Source organism: Electrona antarctica (assembly GCF_951216825.1).
Source record: "Electrona antarctica genome assembly, chromosome: 6".
Taxonomy (NCBI): Eukaryota; Metazoa; Chordata; class Actinopteri; order Myctophiformes; family Myctophidae; genus Electrona; species Electrona antarctica.
The window spans coordinates 58,979,670-58,999,025 of record NC_136811.1 but is presented as its reverse complement, the minus strand read 5'-3'; the positions used below and the strand labels follow the sequence as shown (position 1 = coordinate 58,999,025).

Below are 19,356 nucleotides of genomic sequence, written 5' to 3'. Positions count from 1 at the left end.
CCCACTGCTCCACTGCTCCACTGCTCCCCACTGCTCCACTGCTCCACTGCTCCACTGCTCCACTGCTCCCCACTGCTCCTCCCCACTGCTCCACTGCTCCACTGCTCCCCACTGCTCCACTGCTCCACTGCTCCCCACTGCTCCTCCCCACTGCTCCTCCCCACTGCTCCACTGCTCCCCACTGCTCCACTGCTCCCCACTGCTCCTCCCCACTGCTCCACTGCTCCCCAGTGCTCCACTGCTCCACTGCTCCACTGCTCCCCACTGCTCCTCCCCACTGCTCCACTGCTCCACTGCTCCCCACTGCTCCTCCCCACTGCTCCACTGCTCCCCACTGCTCCTCCCCACTGCTCCACTGCTCCCCACTGCTCCTCCCCACTGCTCCACTGCTCCCCACTGCTCCTCCCCACTGCTCCACTGCTCCCCACTGCTCCTCCCCACTGCTCCACTGCTCCACTGCTCCCCACTGCTCCACTGCTCCACTGCTCCACTGCTCCACTGCTCCCCACTGCTCCTCCCCACTGCTCCACTGCTCCACTGCTCCCCACTGCTCCACTGCTCCACTGCTCCCCACTGCTCCTCCCCACTGCTCCTCCCCACTGCTCCACTGCTCCCCACTGCTCCACTGCTCCCCACTGCTCCTCCCCACTGCTCCACTGCTCCCCAGTGCTCCACTGCTCCACTGCTCCTCCCCACTGCTCCACTGCTCCTCCCCACTGCTCCACTGCTCCTCCCCACTGCTCCTCCCCACTGCTCCACTGCTCCTCCCCACTGCTCCTCCCCACTGCTCCTCCCCACTGCTCCACTGCTCCCCATTGCTCCACTGCTCCCCACTGCTCCACTGCTCCCCACTGCTCCTCCCCACTGCTCCACTGCTCCCCAGTGCTCCACTGCTCCCCACTGCTGCTCCCCATTGCTCCACTGCTCCCCATTGCTCCACTGCTCCCCAGTGCTCCACTGCTCCCCACTGCTCCACTGCTCCCCACTGCTCCTCCCCACTGCTCCACTGCTCCCCAGTGCTCCACTGCTCCCCACTGCTGCTCCCCATTGCTCCACTGCTCCCCAGTGCTCCACTGCTCCCCACTGCTCCACTGCTCCCCACTGCTCCACTGCTCCCCACTGCTCCACTGCTCCACTGCTCCCCACTGCTCCTCCCCACTGCTCCACTGCTCCCCACTGCTCCTCCCCATTGCTCCACTGCTCCCCAGTGCTCCACTGCTCCCCACTGCTCCACTGCTCCCCACTGCTCCACTGCTCCCCACTGCTCCTCCCCACTGCTCCACTGCTCCCCACTGCTCCTCCCCACTGCTCCACTGCTCCTCCCCACTGCTCCTCCCCACTGCTCCACTGCTGCTCCCCACTGCTCCTCCCCACTGCCCCACTGCTCCTCCCCACTGCTCCTCCCCACTGCTCCACTGCTCCCCACTGCTCCACTGCTCCCCACTGCTCCCCATTGCTCCACTGCTCCCCACTGCTCCACTGCTCCCCACTGCTCCTCCCCACTGCTCCACTGCTCCCCACTGCTCCACTGCTCCCCACTGCTCCTCCCCACTGCTCCACTCCTCCCCACTGCTCCACTGCTCCCCATTGCTCCACTGCTCCCCACTGCTCCTCCCCACTGCTCCTCCCCACTGCTCCACTGCTCCCCACTGCTCCTCCCCACTGCTCCACTGCTCCCCACTGCTCCACTGCTCCCCATTGCTCCACTGCTCCCCACTGCTCCACTGCTCCCCACTGCTGCTCCCCATTGCTCCACTGCTCCCCATTGCTCCACTGCTCCCCACTGCTCCACTGCTCCCCACTGCTCCACTGCTCCCCACTGCTCCTCCCCACTGCTCCACTGCTCCCCATTGCTCCACTGCTCCCCACTGCTGCTCCCCATTGCTCCACTGCTCCCCATTGCTCCACTGCTCCCCACTGCTCCACTGCTCCCCACTGCTCCTCCCCACTGCTCCACTGCTCCCCACTGCTCCACTGCTCCCCACTGCTCCTCCCCATTGCTCCACTGCTCCCCATTGCTCCACTGCTCCCCACTGCTCCACTGCTCCCCACTGCTGCTCCCCATTGCTCCACTGCTCCCCACTGCTCCACTGCTCCCCACTGCTCCACTGCTCCCCACTGCTGCTCCCCATTGCTCCACTGCTCCCCACTGCTCCACTGCTCCCCACTGCTGCTCCCCATTGCTCCACTGCTCCCCATTGCTCCACTGCTCCCCACTGCTCCACTGCTCCCCACTGCTGCTCCCCATTGCTCCACTGCTCCCCACTGCTCCACTGCTCCCCACTGCTCCACTGCTCCCCACTGCTGCTCCCCATTGCTCCACTGCTCCCCACTGCTCCACTGCTCCCCACTGCTGCTCCCCATTGCTCCACTGCTCCCCACTGCTCCACTGCTCCCCACTGCTGCTCCCCATTGCTCCACTGCTCCCCAGTGCTCCGAACAAAAACGCAGGTCTCATTGAAAATGAACTATAGGCGCGTTCAATCGCTTCACGTTTGAAAGGCCCTTATACAGTATAATACAGTATAGTACAGTATAGTACACTATACTGTATTATACTGTACTATACTGTACTGTACTAGAAAGGTCGCAATTTAAAAAAATTGCAAAGAGTGGTTGCCGCAGTGGCTTACATATGCCCCTCCCACTGATATTGCCAGCCAATTACAATGTCACGTCACCCCTGCGATCATGTGTAAGTAATTCGGAGGGGATTTATCCCCCAAAAATCATGTTTTTGCACCATACGGTGACATTTTTGGCATTTGCGGCACCCCCTATGGATGAAAATGGAATTGCTTTTGGAACTTGGTTGATTGAACCACCCGCGACATGTGATTACAATTTGGGATGGATCGGACATTCTGTTCGTGATTTATGGCATTTTTTGTAAAATAGGCCCCTCCTACTATCTTGGGACGACGATTACGGCCGAACGACACGCACTACCAAAATTCTGCAGTTGGTGTTGTAATCGGATGGGTCCGGAGATCATGTGTGGCGATTTTTGTGAGATTTGGACAAAATCTGTAGGAGGAGGAGCCAAAACTGTGTTTTGGAGAAAATTCAAAATGGCGGAAAATCTATCATGACGCAAATGGGCGTGGACTGTATAAAGGCCCTTTATACAGTATAATACAGTATAGTACAGTATAGTACAGTATAATACAGTATAATACAGTATAGTACAGTACAATACAGTATAGTACAGTATAGTACAGTATAATACAGTATAGTACAGTATAGTACAGTATAATACAGTATAGTACAGTATAGTACAGTATAGTACAGTATAGTACAGTATAGTACAGTATAGTGTACTAGCTAACACAGTGGATCGATGTGCCAAAAAAATGGCAACTAAAAAACACGGTGAAGCAGCTTTCTGCTTCTACAGGCCGATGGCGTGGAACAAACTATCACTGTACCTTCGACAGGCAGCCTCTGTAAACATTTTTAAAGCACAGCTCAAGATCTACTTCTTTTAAAATCCTGGTTGTTATTCATGTGCTCACTGTGCTCACTCATTACTGCTATCAATTTAATGTTGTTTAATGCCTTGCTTTTCTTATTTTCTGTTCAAAAGCACACTCAAAAGTTTAAACCCACCTTTTCAGACTTTCTTTCGCTACATAAATCCCCCACTTTTTGTTTGTCTACCTTGGTTTCTAGTTTTTAACCTTTGTTCTTTTACTTTTTAACTAGTTTACTTTTTTTGAGTGGTGTAAACCACTCCTACAACTGGCTTTTTTGTGCAGAAAAAATGAGCATGGTTGCTATGTTCACCCTGTTGTAATGACGTAATGAAATCACACCCGGGTGAACAGGGTGAACATAGCAACCATGCTCATTTTTTCTGCACAAACAAAGCCAGGTAATGAAATCACACCCGGGTGTGATTTCATTACGTCAGACATGATTTCATTACGTCAGACAGACCTTACACCACTCAGTTCACACAGGTGTGATTTTTTAATACAATGTTTTTTTTATTATTTTGTTCTGTAACACGACTTTTGAGTACCTTGAATAAGTGCTTTGAGTACCTTTTTATAAGCGCTATATAAATTGTATGTATTATTAGTATTTTATTTTATGTAAAGCACTTTGAGCTGCATTTCATGTCATGAAAGGTGCAATACAAATAGATTATGATTTTAATCTTCTGTGATTTATTATTTAAACGTTTAACTGTAAAAACCCTTGGCTCTCTTTGTAGGACATCTCTGTCTACCTGGACCCCGCCTAGCGGAGCCTGGACTGAGTCTACAGCTCACCTCCATGGGTCTACATACTTACGAAGGCCTGGATCCCCAGCAGACCTACGAAGGCCTGGATCCCCAGCAGACCTACGAGGGTCTGGATCCACAGCAGACCAACCACAGCAGACCGCGCCTAGCGGTACCTGGACTGAGTCTACAACACATCTCCATGGATCTACATACCTACGAATGTCTGGATCCCCAGCAGACCTACGTATGTCCGACTCCCCAGCAGACCTACGTAGGTCCGACTCCCCAGCAGACCTACGTAGGTCCGACTCCCCAGCAGACCTACGCAGGTCCGACTCCCCAGCAGACCTACCCAGACGCAGGTCTGTGAGTCCCAGCGACGCTCACAGTGACTCCAGCTCAGCTTCAACGGTAGGCCCTGTCAATCAGCTACAGTTGTTTCAGCTTCAACGGTAGGCCCTGTCAATCAGCTACAGTTGTTTCAGCTTCAACGGTAGGCCCTGTCAATCAGCTACAGTTGTTTCAGCTTCAACAGTAGGCCCTGTCAATCAGCTACAGTTGTTTCAGCTTCAACGGTAGGCCCTGTCAATCAGCTACAGTTGTTTCAGCTTCAACGGTAGGCCCTGTCAATCAGCTACAGTTGTTTCAGCTTCAACGGTAGGCCCTGTCAATCAGCTACAGTTGTTTCAGCTTCAACGGTAGGCCCTGTCAATCAGCTACAGTTGTTTCAGCTTCAACGGTAGGCCCTGTCAATCAGCTACAGTTTCAGTTTCAACGGTAGGCCCTGTCAATCAGCTACAGTTTCAGTTTCAACGGTAGGCCCTGTAGTTGATAGCTGTAATCCTGTGAGCTACTCTCCCTCTGCCAACCTGGGGAGAGCCCTAATGTGTGTGTGTATTCAAGATGTTATAGACGTGTTTTAAAACATTTCTTTTTTGTTTGTTTTTTCACAGACATGTTCGTCGCTGTCAGCTGGTCCATACAGGAAGTCAGCCATCAGCATGATAGATGATGTCAGTCTAGACAGGAAGTGGCAGCATGATGATGTCATTCTAGACAGGAAGTGGCAGCCTGTGGTCAAAGTGTTCCGTCTAGAAGTGTCGTCTCGTCTGATTGGTCAACCGCTACCTCGTTTCCTGCTGTTGCCGGGCGACGCCCACGACGAGATCCACCTGCAAGAGATCAACGAGCACGAGCAGGTCCGTTAATTAGTTCCAATATTCATATTATGTTAATTAGTTATAACTAATAACTACGTTATTACGAGCAGGTCTGTTAATTATGTTAATTAGTTTAATATTCATATTATGTTAGGTCCGTTAATTATGTTAATTAGTTCCAATATTCATATTATGTTAATTAGTTATAACTAATAACTACGTTATTACGAGCAGGTCCGTTAATTATGTTAATTAGTTCCAATATTCATATTATGTTAGGTCCGTTAATTATTTTAATTAGTTCCAATATTCATATTATGTTAATTAGTTATAACTGTTCGGTTATTTGGCGATGTTGTGCCCGGGCTCCGACCAGCCCATGCAGTAGGCAGAGTAAAGGACTAACACGCACAGGTGAACTAAATGCTCCAATAATAGCTTATATTTGATGAACTCAAACGTGCATTTTATAGGGTTTTTATTAATTCATATTAATTATAAACACTTACAATCATACATTCACACGTTCTGTTCACACTTCCCCCCAACACAAGATGAATACAGTATCCCGGACCTGGATTACAGGTTCCTATTGGTCTGTGGTTCTATCTGCTCTGTCGGTAGGAATTCTAGCTATCATTTGAACACTCTAAACTCCCAGATCATGGTACAGCTTAGCTTGTCATGGATGACTTTCAGACTTAGTTCAGTGACACATTAAGTGGCACATTAAGTGGCACATTAAGTGGTTTTAAATCTACCTTATCATTAATCAGATGGTAATTAATCAATGATCGGGAGACAAGAACACAGAGAGAACACTTGGTTACAATCTAAACATCATATTACATCGATTATGAATAATGCACAATTATCTATTTATAGCATATAATATATAGCAAATACATACCGCTGGTCTCTGCCTAGACAGACATGTATCACGTTCGATGGTATTGGTGAATCTAAATCTAATATTGTGCTACACAGCATATAGTCACAGTGGGCCCTGACTGAAGTCACACCTTCATGCTAACACTTTCAGCCAATCATATGCCACTGACCATCCTGCCTGCACTTCTGGCTACAGCAGCCGGCTCTTATTACAATCCCTGTAAAGCCCACTACTTCTGCCTAGATTAAACTGTTTAGATTATTACAGGTATTTATCATTTAGCCTTTTTACCAACCCAATATATAATAGGTTATTAGAACACATTTAAACAATTGAAGAGGAATTAAAGATTGGTTACTTCAATATTGTATGTTCTAGCTGAGTTGACTCTGCCCTGGGAGGTGCCATAAACTATAGACCCTTCACAGCTGGAATGCTGACCAGCAGCCAACCCCCCAGCAAGGAAGTGGCCTGGCATTTATGACCTCCTAGGCTCTTCTCAACTCACCAATGAGCTGTAATTCTTTGGAAATACACCTAGACACCATAATCTATATATATTTTCTTCCCCAATATCTGAGAATACATCTCGCACACCCATAAATAACACGACAATAACTAATAACTACGTTATTACGAGCAGGTCCGTTAATTAGTTTAATATTCATATTATGTTAGGTCCGTTAATTATGTTAATTAGTTCCAATATTCATATTATGTTAATTAGTTATAACTAATAACTACGTTATTACGAGCAGGTCTGTTAATTAGTTTAATATTCATATTATGTTAATTAGTTATAACTAATAACTACGTTATTACGAGCAGGTCGTTAAATATTATGTTATTATTTATAACTAATAACTAAGTTATCGCTATAGCAAACGTTTGAAAATGAAACCTTTGAACATGCATAACTCGTTTAGACAAATGCTTAAACCTGACTTTCTGCTTTTTTGACCAATTTGCGTCAAACGTTCTACACACAAATAAATATAGCTGCAAGCAGCGATAACTTTGAACAGGCATAACTCAATGCCTTGTCTGTCTGTCTGTCTGTCTGTCTGTCTGTCTATGTTTGGGGTACGAACAGCTGCAATTCCGCTGGGTGACCTAAAGTGGCACTGTTGAGCAGCCTAAAAGGGGTTATTGCTTTAATGTTAATATTAGTTACAATAACAGTTATAGCAGTATTTTAACATTAAGTATTATGTTAAGTACGCACAGTAGTTCATTACCTATTAGTTTCCTGTTATCCTCAGTCACATGGTAATGATCTCATTGGTTGTCCTCAGTCACATGGTAACGATTTCATTGGTTATCCTCAGTCACATGGTAACGATTTCATTGGTTATCCTCAGTCACATGGTAACGATCTCATTGGTTGTCCTCAGTCACATGATGACGGTGAGCTCATGGAGCCGTTGGACTGCCCGGACACGCCCCCTCAGCTGCAGTTGGTTCTCTGCGCCGCCTGTCAGGAGCCTCATTCATCCATCATCTGTGGGACCTGTGGGAGGGGCTTCCACCGAGACTGTCACATCCCTGCCATAGGACCCTCTATATGGTAAATATAAATATATATATAACTCTATAGGACCCTCTATATGGTAAATATAAATATATATATAACTCTATAGGACCCTCTATATGGTAAATATATATAACTCTATAGGACCCTCTATATGGTAAATATATATAACTCTATAGGACCCTCTATATGGTAAATATAAATATATATATATCTCTATAGGACCCTCTATATGGTAAATATATATAACTCTATAGGACCCTCTATATGGTAAATATATATAACTCTATAGGACCCTCTATATGGTAAATATAAATATATATATAACTCTATAGGACCCTCTATATGGTAAATATATATAACTCTATAGGACCCTCTATATGGTAAATATAAATATATATATAACTCTATAAGACCCTCTATATGGTAAATATATATAACTCTATAGGACCCTCTATATGGTAAATATAAATATATATATAACTCTATAAGACCCTCTATATGGTAAATATATATAACTCTATAGGACCCTCTATATGGTAAATATAAATATATATATATAACTCTATAAGACTCTCTATATGGTAAATATATATATAAATATATAATATAACTATAGGACCCTCTATATGGTAAATAAATAAATATATATATATATATATATATATATATATATATATATATATAACTATATGACCCTCTATATGGTAAATATATATATAACTCTATAAGACCCTCTATATCAGGGTTCCCCAATAGGCGGCCCTCGACCTCACGCGTGCGGACTCGGCCCCCAGCCTGGTACCCTAGTCAAAATATGGCCCTCGAGGAAAATTAATTGGGGAACCCTGCTCTATATGGTGTATATATATATATATATATATATATATATATATATATCTCTATAGGACCCTCTATATGGTAAATATTAACTCTATAGGACCCTCTGTATGGTAAATATATAATATAACTCTATAGAAGTTCTGATAGGTCAGGACCTGTATGACATCATCATGTATCTGTGTTCTGTGTTCTGATAGGCCAGAATGGAGCTGTTCTCTCTGCCAGGACCTGTCTGACCCCATCGACCCGTTCTGGAATGAGAGACAGAAAACTCCCTGTCTGTCTGTCACGGACCAGAGGGTGAGACAGCTGTCTGTCTGTCTGTCTGTCTGTCTGTCTGTCTGTCTCTGTCAGTTTGTTGATAAAGTTGTATTTTCTTCTTCCTCCAGAAATGTGAACATCTGCTTCTCTTCCTGACGTGTGAGATCTCCACGCACATCTGGACGGACAGTGATGAGGTCAGTGACACACAGTGATGATGTCTTCTTATAAACGTTATTAATAACATGACGCACAGTGATGATGTCAGAGCATATAATCATGGGTTAAGCACAGATGTGGCCCATCATTATCTCCACCAGGCCGAAGGCATGGGGAGAGAGTATGTTTTATTGTCTCCACCATGAAGGCATGGGGAGAGAGTATGTTTTATTGTCTCCACCATGAAGGCATGGGGAGAGAGTATGTTTTATTGTCTCCACCAGGCCGAAGGCATGGGGAGAGAGTATGTTTTATTGTCTCCACGACCACCAGGCCGAAGGCATGGGGAGAGAGTATGTTTTATTGTCTCCACCATGAAGGCATGGGGAGAGAGTATGTTTTATTGTCTCCACGACCACCAGGCCGAAGGCATGGGGAGAGAGTATGTTTTATTGTCTCCACCATGAAGGCATGGGGAGAGAGTATGTTTTATTGTCTCCACCATGAAGGCATGGGGAGAGAGTATGTTTTATTGTCTCCACCATGAAGGCATGGGGAGAGAGTATGTTTTATTGTCTCCACCAGGCCGAAGGCATGGGGAGAGAGTATGTTTTATTGTCTCCACGACCACCAGGCCGAAGGCATGGGGAGAGAGTATGTTTTATTGTCTCCACCATGAAGGCATGGGGAGAGAGTATGTTTTATTGTCTCCACGACCACCAGGCCGAAGGCATGGGGAGAGAGTATGTTTTATTGTCTCCACCAGGCCGAAGGCATGGGGAGAGAGTATGTTTTATTGTCTCCACCAGGCCGAAGGCATGGGGAGAGAGTATGTTTTATTGTCTCCACCATGAAGGCATGGGGAGAGAGTATGTTTTATTGTCTCCACCATGAAGGCATGGGGAGAGAGTATGTTTTATTGTCTCCACCAGGCCGAAGGCATGGGGAGAGAGTATGTTTTATTGTCTCCACCATGAAGGCATGGGGAGAGAGTATGTTTTATTGTCTCCACCATGAAGGCATGGGGAGAGAGTATGTTTTATTGTCTCCACCATGAAGGCATGGGGAGAGAGTATGTTTTATTGTCTCCACCATGAAGGCATGGGGAGAGAGTATGTTTTATTGTCTCCACCAGGCCGAAGGCATGGGGAGAGAGTATGTTTTATTGTCTCCACCATGAAGGCATGGGGAGAGAGTATGTTTTATTGTCTCCACCAGGCCGAAGGCATGGGGAGAGAGTATGTTTTATTGTCTCCACGACCACCAGGCCGAAGGCATGGGGAGAGAGTATGTTTTGCACTCTGTCCGTCCGTGTGTGTCCGTGTGTCCGCGTTTCTCTCAGTTACCAGCTAATCTCCGCCGTGAGCTCACGGCGAAACGCGTCGTGCTAATAAATATGTTGATGCAGTAAGTTGTCCGTCTCTGTTCCCTGGAGTGTGCGGTCTCTTCCTTGGAAGGTTTTTCCCCTCTTTGATGTCTATGCCTGCTAACTAGACTTGCACCTCCCGTTGGTCTTTTTGGATGTGCAGAAGTCTCTTTTTTGTCATGTTATTATTCATGTTAACATGTTTAATAACATGTATATTTATCTCCAGATATTCCAGCAGCTCCATCGCCTCCAGCATCGTCTGTCTCTACATCATTACATCATGTTTATATAGTAGTAGTAGTGATGTAACATAACGTGTGTGTGTGTGTGTGTGTGTGTGTGTGTGTGTGTGTGTGTGTGTGTGTGTGTGTGTGTGTGTGTGTGTGTGTGTGTGTGTGTGTGTGTGTGTGTGTGTGTGTGTGTGTGTGTGTGTGTGTGTGTGTGTGTGTGTGTGTGTGTGTGTGTGTGTTCGTGTTCGTGTTCGTGTTCGTGTTCTAGATGTTCCAGCAGCTCCATCGTCTCCAGCATCGTCTGTCTCTACATCGTTCTCCTCCCTACAGAACGGCTGCAGAGTTCGTCTCTGATGTGTGGACTCTGTTTGACTCACAGGTAACACATAGACACCCATTACAACATGTACACAACTATAACTACACACTGGACTCTGTTTGACTCACAGGTAACACATAGACACCCATTACAACATGTACACAACTATAACTACACACTGGACTCTGTTTGACTCAAAGGTAACACATAGACACCCATTACAACATGTACACAACTATAACTACACACTGGACTCTGTTTGACTCACAGGTAACACATAGACACCCATTACAACATGTACACACTATAACTACACACTGGACTCTGTTTGACTCACAGGTAACACATAGACACCCATTACAACATGTACACAACTATAACTACACACTGGACTCTGTTTGACTCAAAGGCATAGGCGGATTTACCGTTGGGCTGCAGCCCGGGGGCCCCCGACTGGGAGGGCCCTAAAAGAAAAGAAGAAAAAAATAAGTTTTTCTTTCTTTTTCTTTTTTTAAATAATTTGAAATTGTAAAGTATTGCAATCCAATTCAAGTGAGATTTATGTTTAGTTATTGCATATTTAGTATTATGGTTAAAACATTGAGAGCTTCTGCACTGCAGACAGTGACGCTGTGTTGTGGAAACCCCTGCCAATGTCGACTAGTTGTCTGTCTGCCTTTCTCTTTTGGGGGGGCTGGGTACCCCCAAATTACAGCGAAGTTAAAACAAAATACGGAAATTTCTTTTTTTTCCACAAAACGAAATGCACCGCACAGCCTAGGGGGGCCCTGACATTCATCACCTGGGACGTATCCTCAGTGATGTATCCCAAGGTCACCTGGGACGTATCCTCAGTGATGTATCCTAAGGTCATCACCTGGGACGTATCCTCAGTGATGTATCCCAAGGTCACCTGGGACGTATCCTCAGTGATGTATCCTAAGGTCACCACCTGGGACGTATCCTCAGTGATGTATCCTAAGGTCATCACCTGGGACGTATCCTCAGTGATGTATCCCAAGGTCACCTGGGACGTATCCTCAGTGATGTATCCCAAGGTCACCACCTGGGACGTATCCTCAGTGATGTATCCTAAGGTCATCACCTGGGACGTATCCTCAGTGATGTATCCCAAGGTCACCTGGGACGTATCCTCAGTGATGTATCCCAAGGTCACATGGGACGTATCCTCAGTGATGTATCCTAAGGTCACCTGGGACGTATCCTCAGTGATGTATCCTAAGGTCATCACCTGGGACGTATCCTCAGTGATGTATCCCAAGGTCACCTGGGACGTATCCTCAGTGATGTATCCTAAGGTCACCTGGGACGTATCCTCAGTGATGTATCCTAAGGTCATCACCTGGGACGTATCCTCAGTGATGTATCCCAAGGTCACCTGGGACGTATCCTCAGTGATGTATCCCAAGGTCACATGGGACGTATCCTCAGTGATGTATCCTAAGGTCATCACCTAGGACGTATCCTCGGTGATGTATCCCAAGGTCACCTGGGACGTATCCTCAGTGATGTATCCTAAGGTCACATGGGACGTATCCTCAGTGATGTATCCTAAGGTCATCACCTGGGACGTATCCTCAGTGATGTATCCTAAGGTCATCACCTGGGACGTATCCTCAGTGATGTATCCCAAGGTCACCACCTGGGACGTATCCTCAGTGATGTATCCTAAGGTCACATGGGACGTATCCTCAGTGATGTATCCTAAGGTCACATGGGACGTATCCTCAGTGATGTATCCTAAGGTCATCACCTGGGACGTATCCTCAGTGATGTATCCTAAGGTCATCACCTGGGACGTATCCTCAGTGATGTATCCCAAGGTCACATGGGACGTATCCTCAGTGATGTATCCTAAGGTCACATGGGACGTATCCTCAGTGATGTATCCTAAGGTCATCACCTGGGACGTATCCTCAGTGATGTATCCCAAGGTCACCACCTGGGACGTATCCTCAGTGATGTATCCCAAGGTCACCACCTGGGACGTATCCTCAGTGATGTATCCCAAGGTCATCACCTGGGACGTATCCTCAGTGATGTATCCTAAGGTCACCTGGGACGTATCCTCAGTGATGTATCCTAAGGTCACCTGGGACGTATCCTCAGTGATGTATCCTAAGGGCATCACCTGGGACGTATCCTCAGTGATGTATCCTAAGGTCACCACCTGGGACGTATCCTCAGTGATGTATCCTGAGGTCACCACCTGGGACGTATCCTCAGTGACGTATCATCAGTGATGTATCATAAGGTCACCTGGGACGTATCCTCAGTGATGTATCCCAAGGTCACCACCTGGGACGTATCCTCAGTGATGTATCCTAAGGTCATCGCCTGGGACGTATCCTCAGTGATGTATCCTAAGGTCACCTGGGACGTATCCTCAGTGATGTATCTCAATGTCATCACCTGGGACGTATCCTCAGTGATGTATCCCAAGGTCACCACCTGGGACGTATCCTCAGTGATGTATCCCAAGGTCCCCAGTGATGTATCCCAAGGTCACCTGGGACATATCCTCAGTGATGTATCCCAAGGTCACCACCTGGGACGTATCCTCAGTGATGTATCCCAAGGTCATCATCTGGGACGTATCCTCAGTGATGTATCCTAAGGTCATCACCTGGGACGTATCATCAGTGATGTATCCCAAGGTCACCACCTGGGACGTTTACTCAGTGATGTATCCCAAGGTCATCACATGGGACGTATCCTCAGTGATGTATCCTAAGGTCACCTGGGACATATCCTCAGTGATGTATCCCAATGTCATCACCTGGGACGTATCATCAGTGATGTATCCCAAGGTCACCACCTGGGACGTATCTTCAGTGATGTATCCCAAGGTCACCACCTGGGACGTATCCTCAGTGATGTATCCCAAGGTCACCTGGGACGTATCCTCAGTGATGTATCCCCAGTGATGTATCCCAAGGTCACCACATGGGACGTATCCTCAGTGATGTATCCCAAGGTCACCACCTGGGACGTATCCTCAGTGATGTATCCCAAGGTCACCTGGGACGTATCCTCAGTGATGTATCCTAAGGTCACCTGGGACGTATCCTCAGTGATGTATCCTAAGGTCATCACCTGGGACGTATCCTCAGTGACGTATTCCAAGGTCACCTGGGACGTATCATCAGTGATGTATCTCAAGGTCACCTGGGACGTATCCTCAGTGATGTATCCCAAGGTCACCTGGGACGTATCCTCAGTGATGTATCCCAAGGTCACCCCTGGGACGTATCCTCAGTGATGTATCCCAAGGTCATCACCTGGGACGTATCCTCAGTGATGTATCCCAAGGTCACCTGGGACGTATCCTCAGTGATGTATCCCAAGGTCACCTGGGACGTATCCTCAGTGATGTATCCCAAGGTCATAAGCTATATTTATATTATGTTTAACAGGAAGTGACATCGCTGCAGATCCAGGAAGTGTTTCGGGTCAAACTGGTTCAGACGTTCCGCTCCAACCTTCATCCTTCTCTGCTTCAGTGCCCCACCAAGAGGGCGGGGCTTAGCCCTGCCAAGGAGGCGGAGCTTAGCCCTGCCAAGGAGGTGGAGCTTCAGAGCCCTGCTGAGGAGGCGGAGCTTAGCCCTGCCAAGGAGGTGGAGCTTAACCCTGCCAAGGAGGCCGCGCTTCAGAGCCCTGCTGAGGAGGCGGAGCTTAGCCCTGCCAAGAGGGTGGGGCTTAGCCCTGCCAAGGAGGTGGAGCTTCAGAGCCCTGCTGAGGAGGCGGAGCTTAGCCCTGCCAAGGAGGTGGAGCTTAGCCCTGCCAAGGAGGTGGAGCTTAACCCTGCCAAGGAGGCGGAGCTTCAGAGCCCTGCTGAGGAGGCGGAGCTTAGCCCTGCCAAAGAGGTGGAGCTTAACCCTGCCAAGGAGGCGGAGCTTCAGAGCCCTGCTGAGGAGGAGGAGCTTAGCCCTGCTGAGGAGGCAGAGCTTTACCCTGCCAAGGAGGTTGAGCTTAACCCTGCTGAGGAGGCGGAGCTTAGCCCCATCAAGGAGGTGGAGCTTAGCCCTGCCAAGGAGGCGGAGCTTCAGAGCCCTGCTGAGGAGGCGGAGCTTAACCCTGCTGAGGAGGCGGAGCTTCAGAACCCTGCTGAGGAGGTGGAGCTTAGCCCTGCCAAGGAGGCGGAGCTTCAGAGCCCTGCTGAGGAGGCGGAGCTTAGCCCTGCTGAGGAGGCAGAGCTTAACCCTGCTGAGGAGGCGGAGCTTAGTCCTCCTGAGGAGGTGGAGCTTAGCCCTCCTGAGGAGGCGGAGCTTAGCCCCATCAATGAGGCGGAGCTTAGCCCTGCCAATGAGGCGGAGCTTCAGAGCCACTCTAAGGGGGCGGAGCCTCAGACTGAGGAGGAGGCGGGGTCAGAGAACAGCATGGGGGTGGAACATAACATCGTCCAGGTGGACGTGGCCTCAGTGGGCGTGGCAGCCTCAGCAGGACCAATCGCAGCGCCCGAGTGTAAACTGACCCTACCTAACACTAACGAGTGTAAACTGAAAGAAACTCGCAAACGATTGCGAGAACTTCTGGACACGGTGACGCCGTTCAAAAAGAGCCGATTGGACGATCACTGAAGCCCCGCCCCTCACTGTGATTTAACCAATCAACACATTGACTGCAGAATTAGTGTCAATTTGGGGGACCTTGACATGACAAAGTTTGGGAACCACTGACTCAGCCCGTGGCCCCCCAGCTCTAGCAGTGAATCTCAACCCGTTTAATGTCAAGGACCCCCAGTTTGACATGCATTAGTCTACAGACCCCCAGTTTGACATGCATTAGTCTACGGACCCCCAGTTTGACATGCATTAGTCTACGGACCCCCATTTAATGGCATTTCTATCTCTGGGACCCCCAATTTATATTGTAAAATCAATGTTAATTTAACTCTGAAAGTGTACAAATGGAACCAAATGGACCCGTCAATTTGGTTCCATTTGTACACTCGGAGTTACAGACCCAGAAGGGTCCATTTGGTTACAAACCATGATTTAGCTGGGGACCCCCTGGAACTCCCTCAAGGACCCCCCTGGAACTCCCTCAAGGACCCCTGGGGGTCCCCGGACCCCCTGGAACTCCCTCAAGGACCCCTGGGGGTCCCCGGAAACTCCCTCAAGAACCCCTGGGGGTCCCCGGACCCCCTGGAACTCCCTCAAGGACCCCTGGGGGTCCCCGGACCCCACTTAGGGAACCCGTGGTCTAAGTGTTAAAGCCCAGCGTCAGTATTGTATTTTATTTAGATCAGAAAGCTCGTCAGAAACAGATCTCCAAGCCCACGAAACAGATCTCCAAGCCCACAGCGCTGATACCTACTCACTGCAGATCTCCAAGCCCACAGCGCTGATACCTACTCACTGCAGATCTCCAAGCCCACAGCTCTGATACCTACTCACTGCAGATCTCCAAGCCCACAGAGCTGATACCTACTCACTCCAACCGACTGATTGTGACGACATGTCCTAGCGCTTTTTCATTGATATCAAACGAAGAAAATATATTCTGATATTTTTCTTTTTTGGGGGGGGGGCCTCTCCTTCTGCAATGTACTCCTTGCTGCCGTTCACTTCCCTGTTTAGCGCTCAGAAAGAAAGGCTCACCGCGCGTAATCTAGGGATCTCTCCATGGTTCTGACCAGATGGCTATACGTCTGTTCCGTTTACCGTCCTCTTCCCGTCCACTAAAATGACTTCCGGTTTTCCGTCTACCGCTTGCCTGATCCAATTAGACTCAAATAGGTCATCTCCATTTTTCTGTTCAATGTTTGCATTTTTTTTTATATATACACAATTATTTTGTTTAAGAAAGTGAGTTTATTTGTTTTATATATTACACTAATATAAACAAACCGCTGATAAAGAAACCAAAGAATTTTGTTTATTGAAACATTTTATTACTGCATTTACTTTATATGTGAAATACTTTATTCCTGCATTACTTTATATGTAAAATAATTTCTTACTGCATTAATTTATATGTAAAACATGTCATTTCAGTCCATACTGCATTACTTTATATGTAAAACATGTCATTTCAGTCCATACATGTGCCTTTATTTTATATTTTTTGGGATCCTTGACATGACATAGAAACATGTTTTTCAGAGAACTGTTAGGCTTTAGAAGACTTAAGACTTTTTGTAGAATCGTCCTCAGGTCTAAATGGGTAAACAGTATTGTATCGTGTCTGCATTAAGTCTCTGCATTCATAAGGGAATTTTAAAGTGTCCAGTATTTTAAAGTGTCCAGTATTTTAAAGTGTCCAGTATTTTAAAGTGTCCAGTGTTTTAAAGTGTCCATTCATGTGCCATACATTTTAATTATATAATATAAGAACACATTAAGTATCTGACCATTCATAAAGTCAGTGTGAGGCAGTGTTGTGTGTTTTTAATTTAAATTTTTAATTCCCTGAAAAGTTATTATTTTGGACATAGCTGGTTTCTACCCGACAGCAGATATATAAATGTATTTAACATACGTTAAAATAAATTGGATGTGTCAATATTAACTGCATAAGGGTGTTTTTACAGTGAAATTATATTTTTTTGTGATTGTGAAAAAAACAACCTCACAAGTGTCGTGCAGCCACTAGGAGGCACCAGAAATAAATAAATATATTGGTGAACTTTTATTTTGTCTCTTGTCTATATTTAAATAAAGTTGTATCTATCTATACATTTAAATAAAGTGTTATCTGTCTATCTAAGTTATATATGTGTATACACATTTAAATGGCCGTTTGGGCGACTGATGAATTTGGGGAGTGCGTTCAGAGTTTTATTTAACCTTTATTTAACCAGTAAAAAACATTGAGACTGAAGTCTCTTTTACAAGTGTGAACTGGCCCAGACAAGAGGAGACATCAGTAACACAGCTATGCCAGTAACAATAAATACAAGACAATAACAGGACAAACATACAATGCTCATAAATACAGTAGTAGTACCTGTTTATTTAATTTCTGTCTGTCTGAACCAAAGGATGGAGAGAGAACAGCCAACCATTTGATCTGAGGTTGAGAGTTTTGGACAATTTCAATTTTTTTCAATTGAGCATTCAGATTTTCAGTCATGTCAAGATGTATTTTTTGAAATGACAATGTTACATGTTTATACATAAATCAATGTTAAAGTGACACAAATTCACAAGTGCAAAAATACAAGAAGCACAAATAGCCCGATAACACTTTATTTCAAATGTAGTACATTAGCCTATTGATTGGAAAACAATATAAAACCTTATTTAAAAATAGTAGCATATTGATTGATATATTTTAAACACTTGAGAAATGAGTCGAAATGACAAATATAATTCATTGCAGAATAGTAGCATATTATTGATTATGTATTTTTTACTATTTTCAATAGGAGTATTTCAATTTGTTTATACATTTAAATGGTAAATGGTGCATTTATATAGCGCCTTTATCCAAGGCGCTTTACATAGATTGTGCATTACATTCACCCATTCACACACACATTCATACACCGATTGCGGCGGAAGCCATGCAAGGTACCAACCAGCACATCGGGAGCAATTTGGGGTTCAGTGTCTTGCCCAAGGACACTTCGACATGTAGACAGGAGGAGCCGGGATTCGAACCCCGACCCATGGATCATTGGACGACCTGCTCTACCTCTTGAGCCACAGTCGCCCTTACCACTTCACCATTTCATCTACAAGCTCACAACGCGTCGCATTGTGATTTGCTACGCGTTGTAGCTTGTAGATCTATTTTCATTTCCATTTGTGCATCGTCGTAGGACGGCGTCGAGCGCCGAAAATAGCAGACCTACAAGCCCACAAGGCGTCGCTGATGCAGCGCGTTGTGGGTTTGTAGATCATAATTCAGTGACTGTAATGCGGCTGCGCGGTCGTCGGAAACAGCCGATCTTCAAGCTCTGAACATCGGCTGTTTTCGGAGCGCTGACGTCACCGTCCCGTCTGGCCTCTGTGACTAACTGAGCATGCGCAGTTTGCGTTAGCTGTAGCTGTTAGCTTTATTTTATCTTCATTCATATTAATAGTGTTACAAGCTTTAATGTTGTCCTAAAGGATAGAAGATTATTTAACACAAACTGTCGATTCAAATAAAGAACATTTTATTACTAATAAACACTTTGTTTTACATTAAATCTCAGGAGATAGCTAGCTAGCTGCTAGCTGCTAGTTGGCTACTGGACACATTATTAAACAGAGACTTCCAGTGTGTTACACTGAAACCGGCGACCTGTAGAATTCTGTGACTTGAGCTCTTGGTTCAAATATAAACTGTTAAAAGTAATAGTCTACACTATTGCTTTATCTTTTAAATGTTTTGTTATTCATGTCCTC

At 46.3% G+C, this 19,356-nt stretch overlaps 1 protein-coding gene across 1 annotated transcript in view; it reads left to right on the top strand.

Moving 5' to 3' along the window:
* The window catches only part of LOC306924853 (uncharacterized protein), a 44,707-nt gene extending 27,097 nt beyond the window's left edge, over positions 1 to 17,610 (top strand). The window contains exons 11-17 of the mRNA XM_079503524.1: positions 4,220 to 4,643; positions 5,186 to 5,431; positions 7,679 to 7,851; positions 8,856 to 8,958; positions 9,048 to 9,116; positions 10,946 to 11,056; positions 14,434 to 17,610. Of these exons, the coding sequence (XP_079359650.1) occupies positions 4,220 to 4,643; positions 5,186 to 5,431; positions 7,679 to 7,851; positions 8,856 to 8,958; positions 9,048 to 9,116; positions 10,946 to 11,056; positions 14,434 to 15,597 (2,290 nt within the window). The 3' untranslated portion in view covers positions 15,598 to 17,610. The remainder of the gene's footprint in view (positions 1 to 4,219; positions 4,644 to 5,185; positions 5,432 to 7,678; positions 7,852 to 8,855; positions 8,959 to 9,047; positions 9,117 to 10,945; positions 11,057 to 14,433) is intronic.
* Positions 17,611 to 19,356: the final 1,746 nt, after the last annotated feature.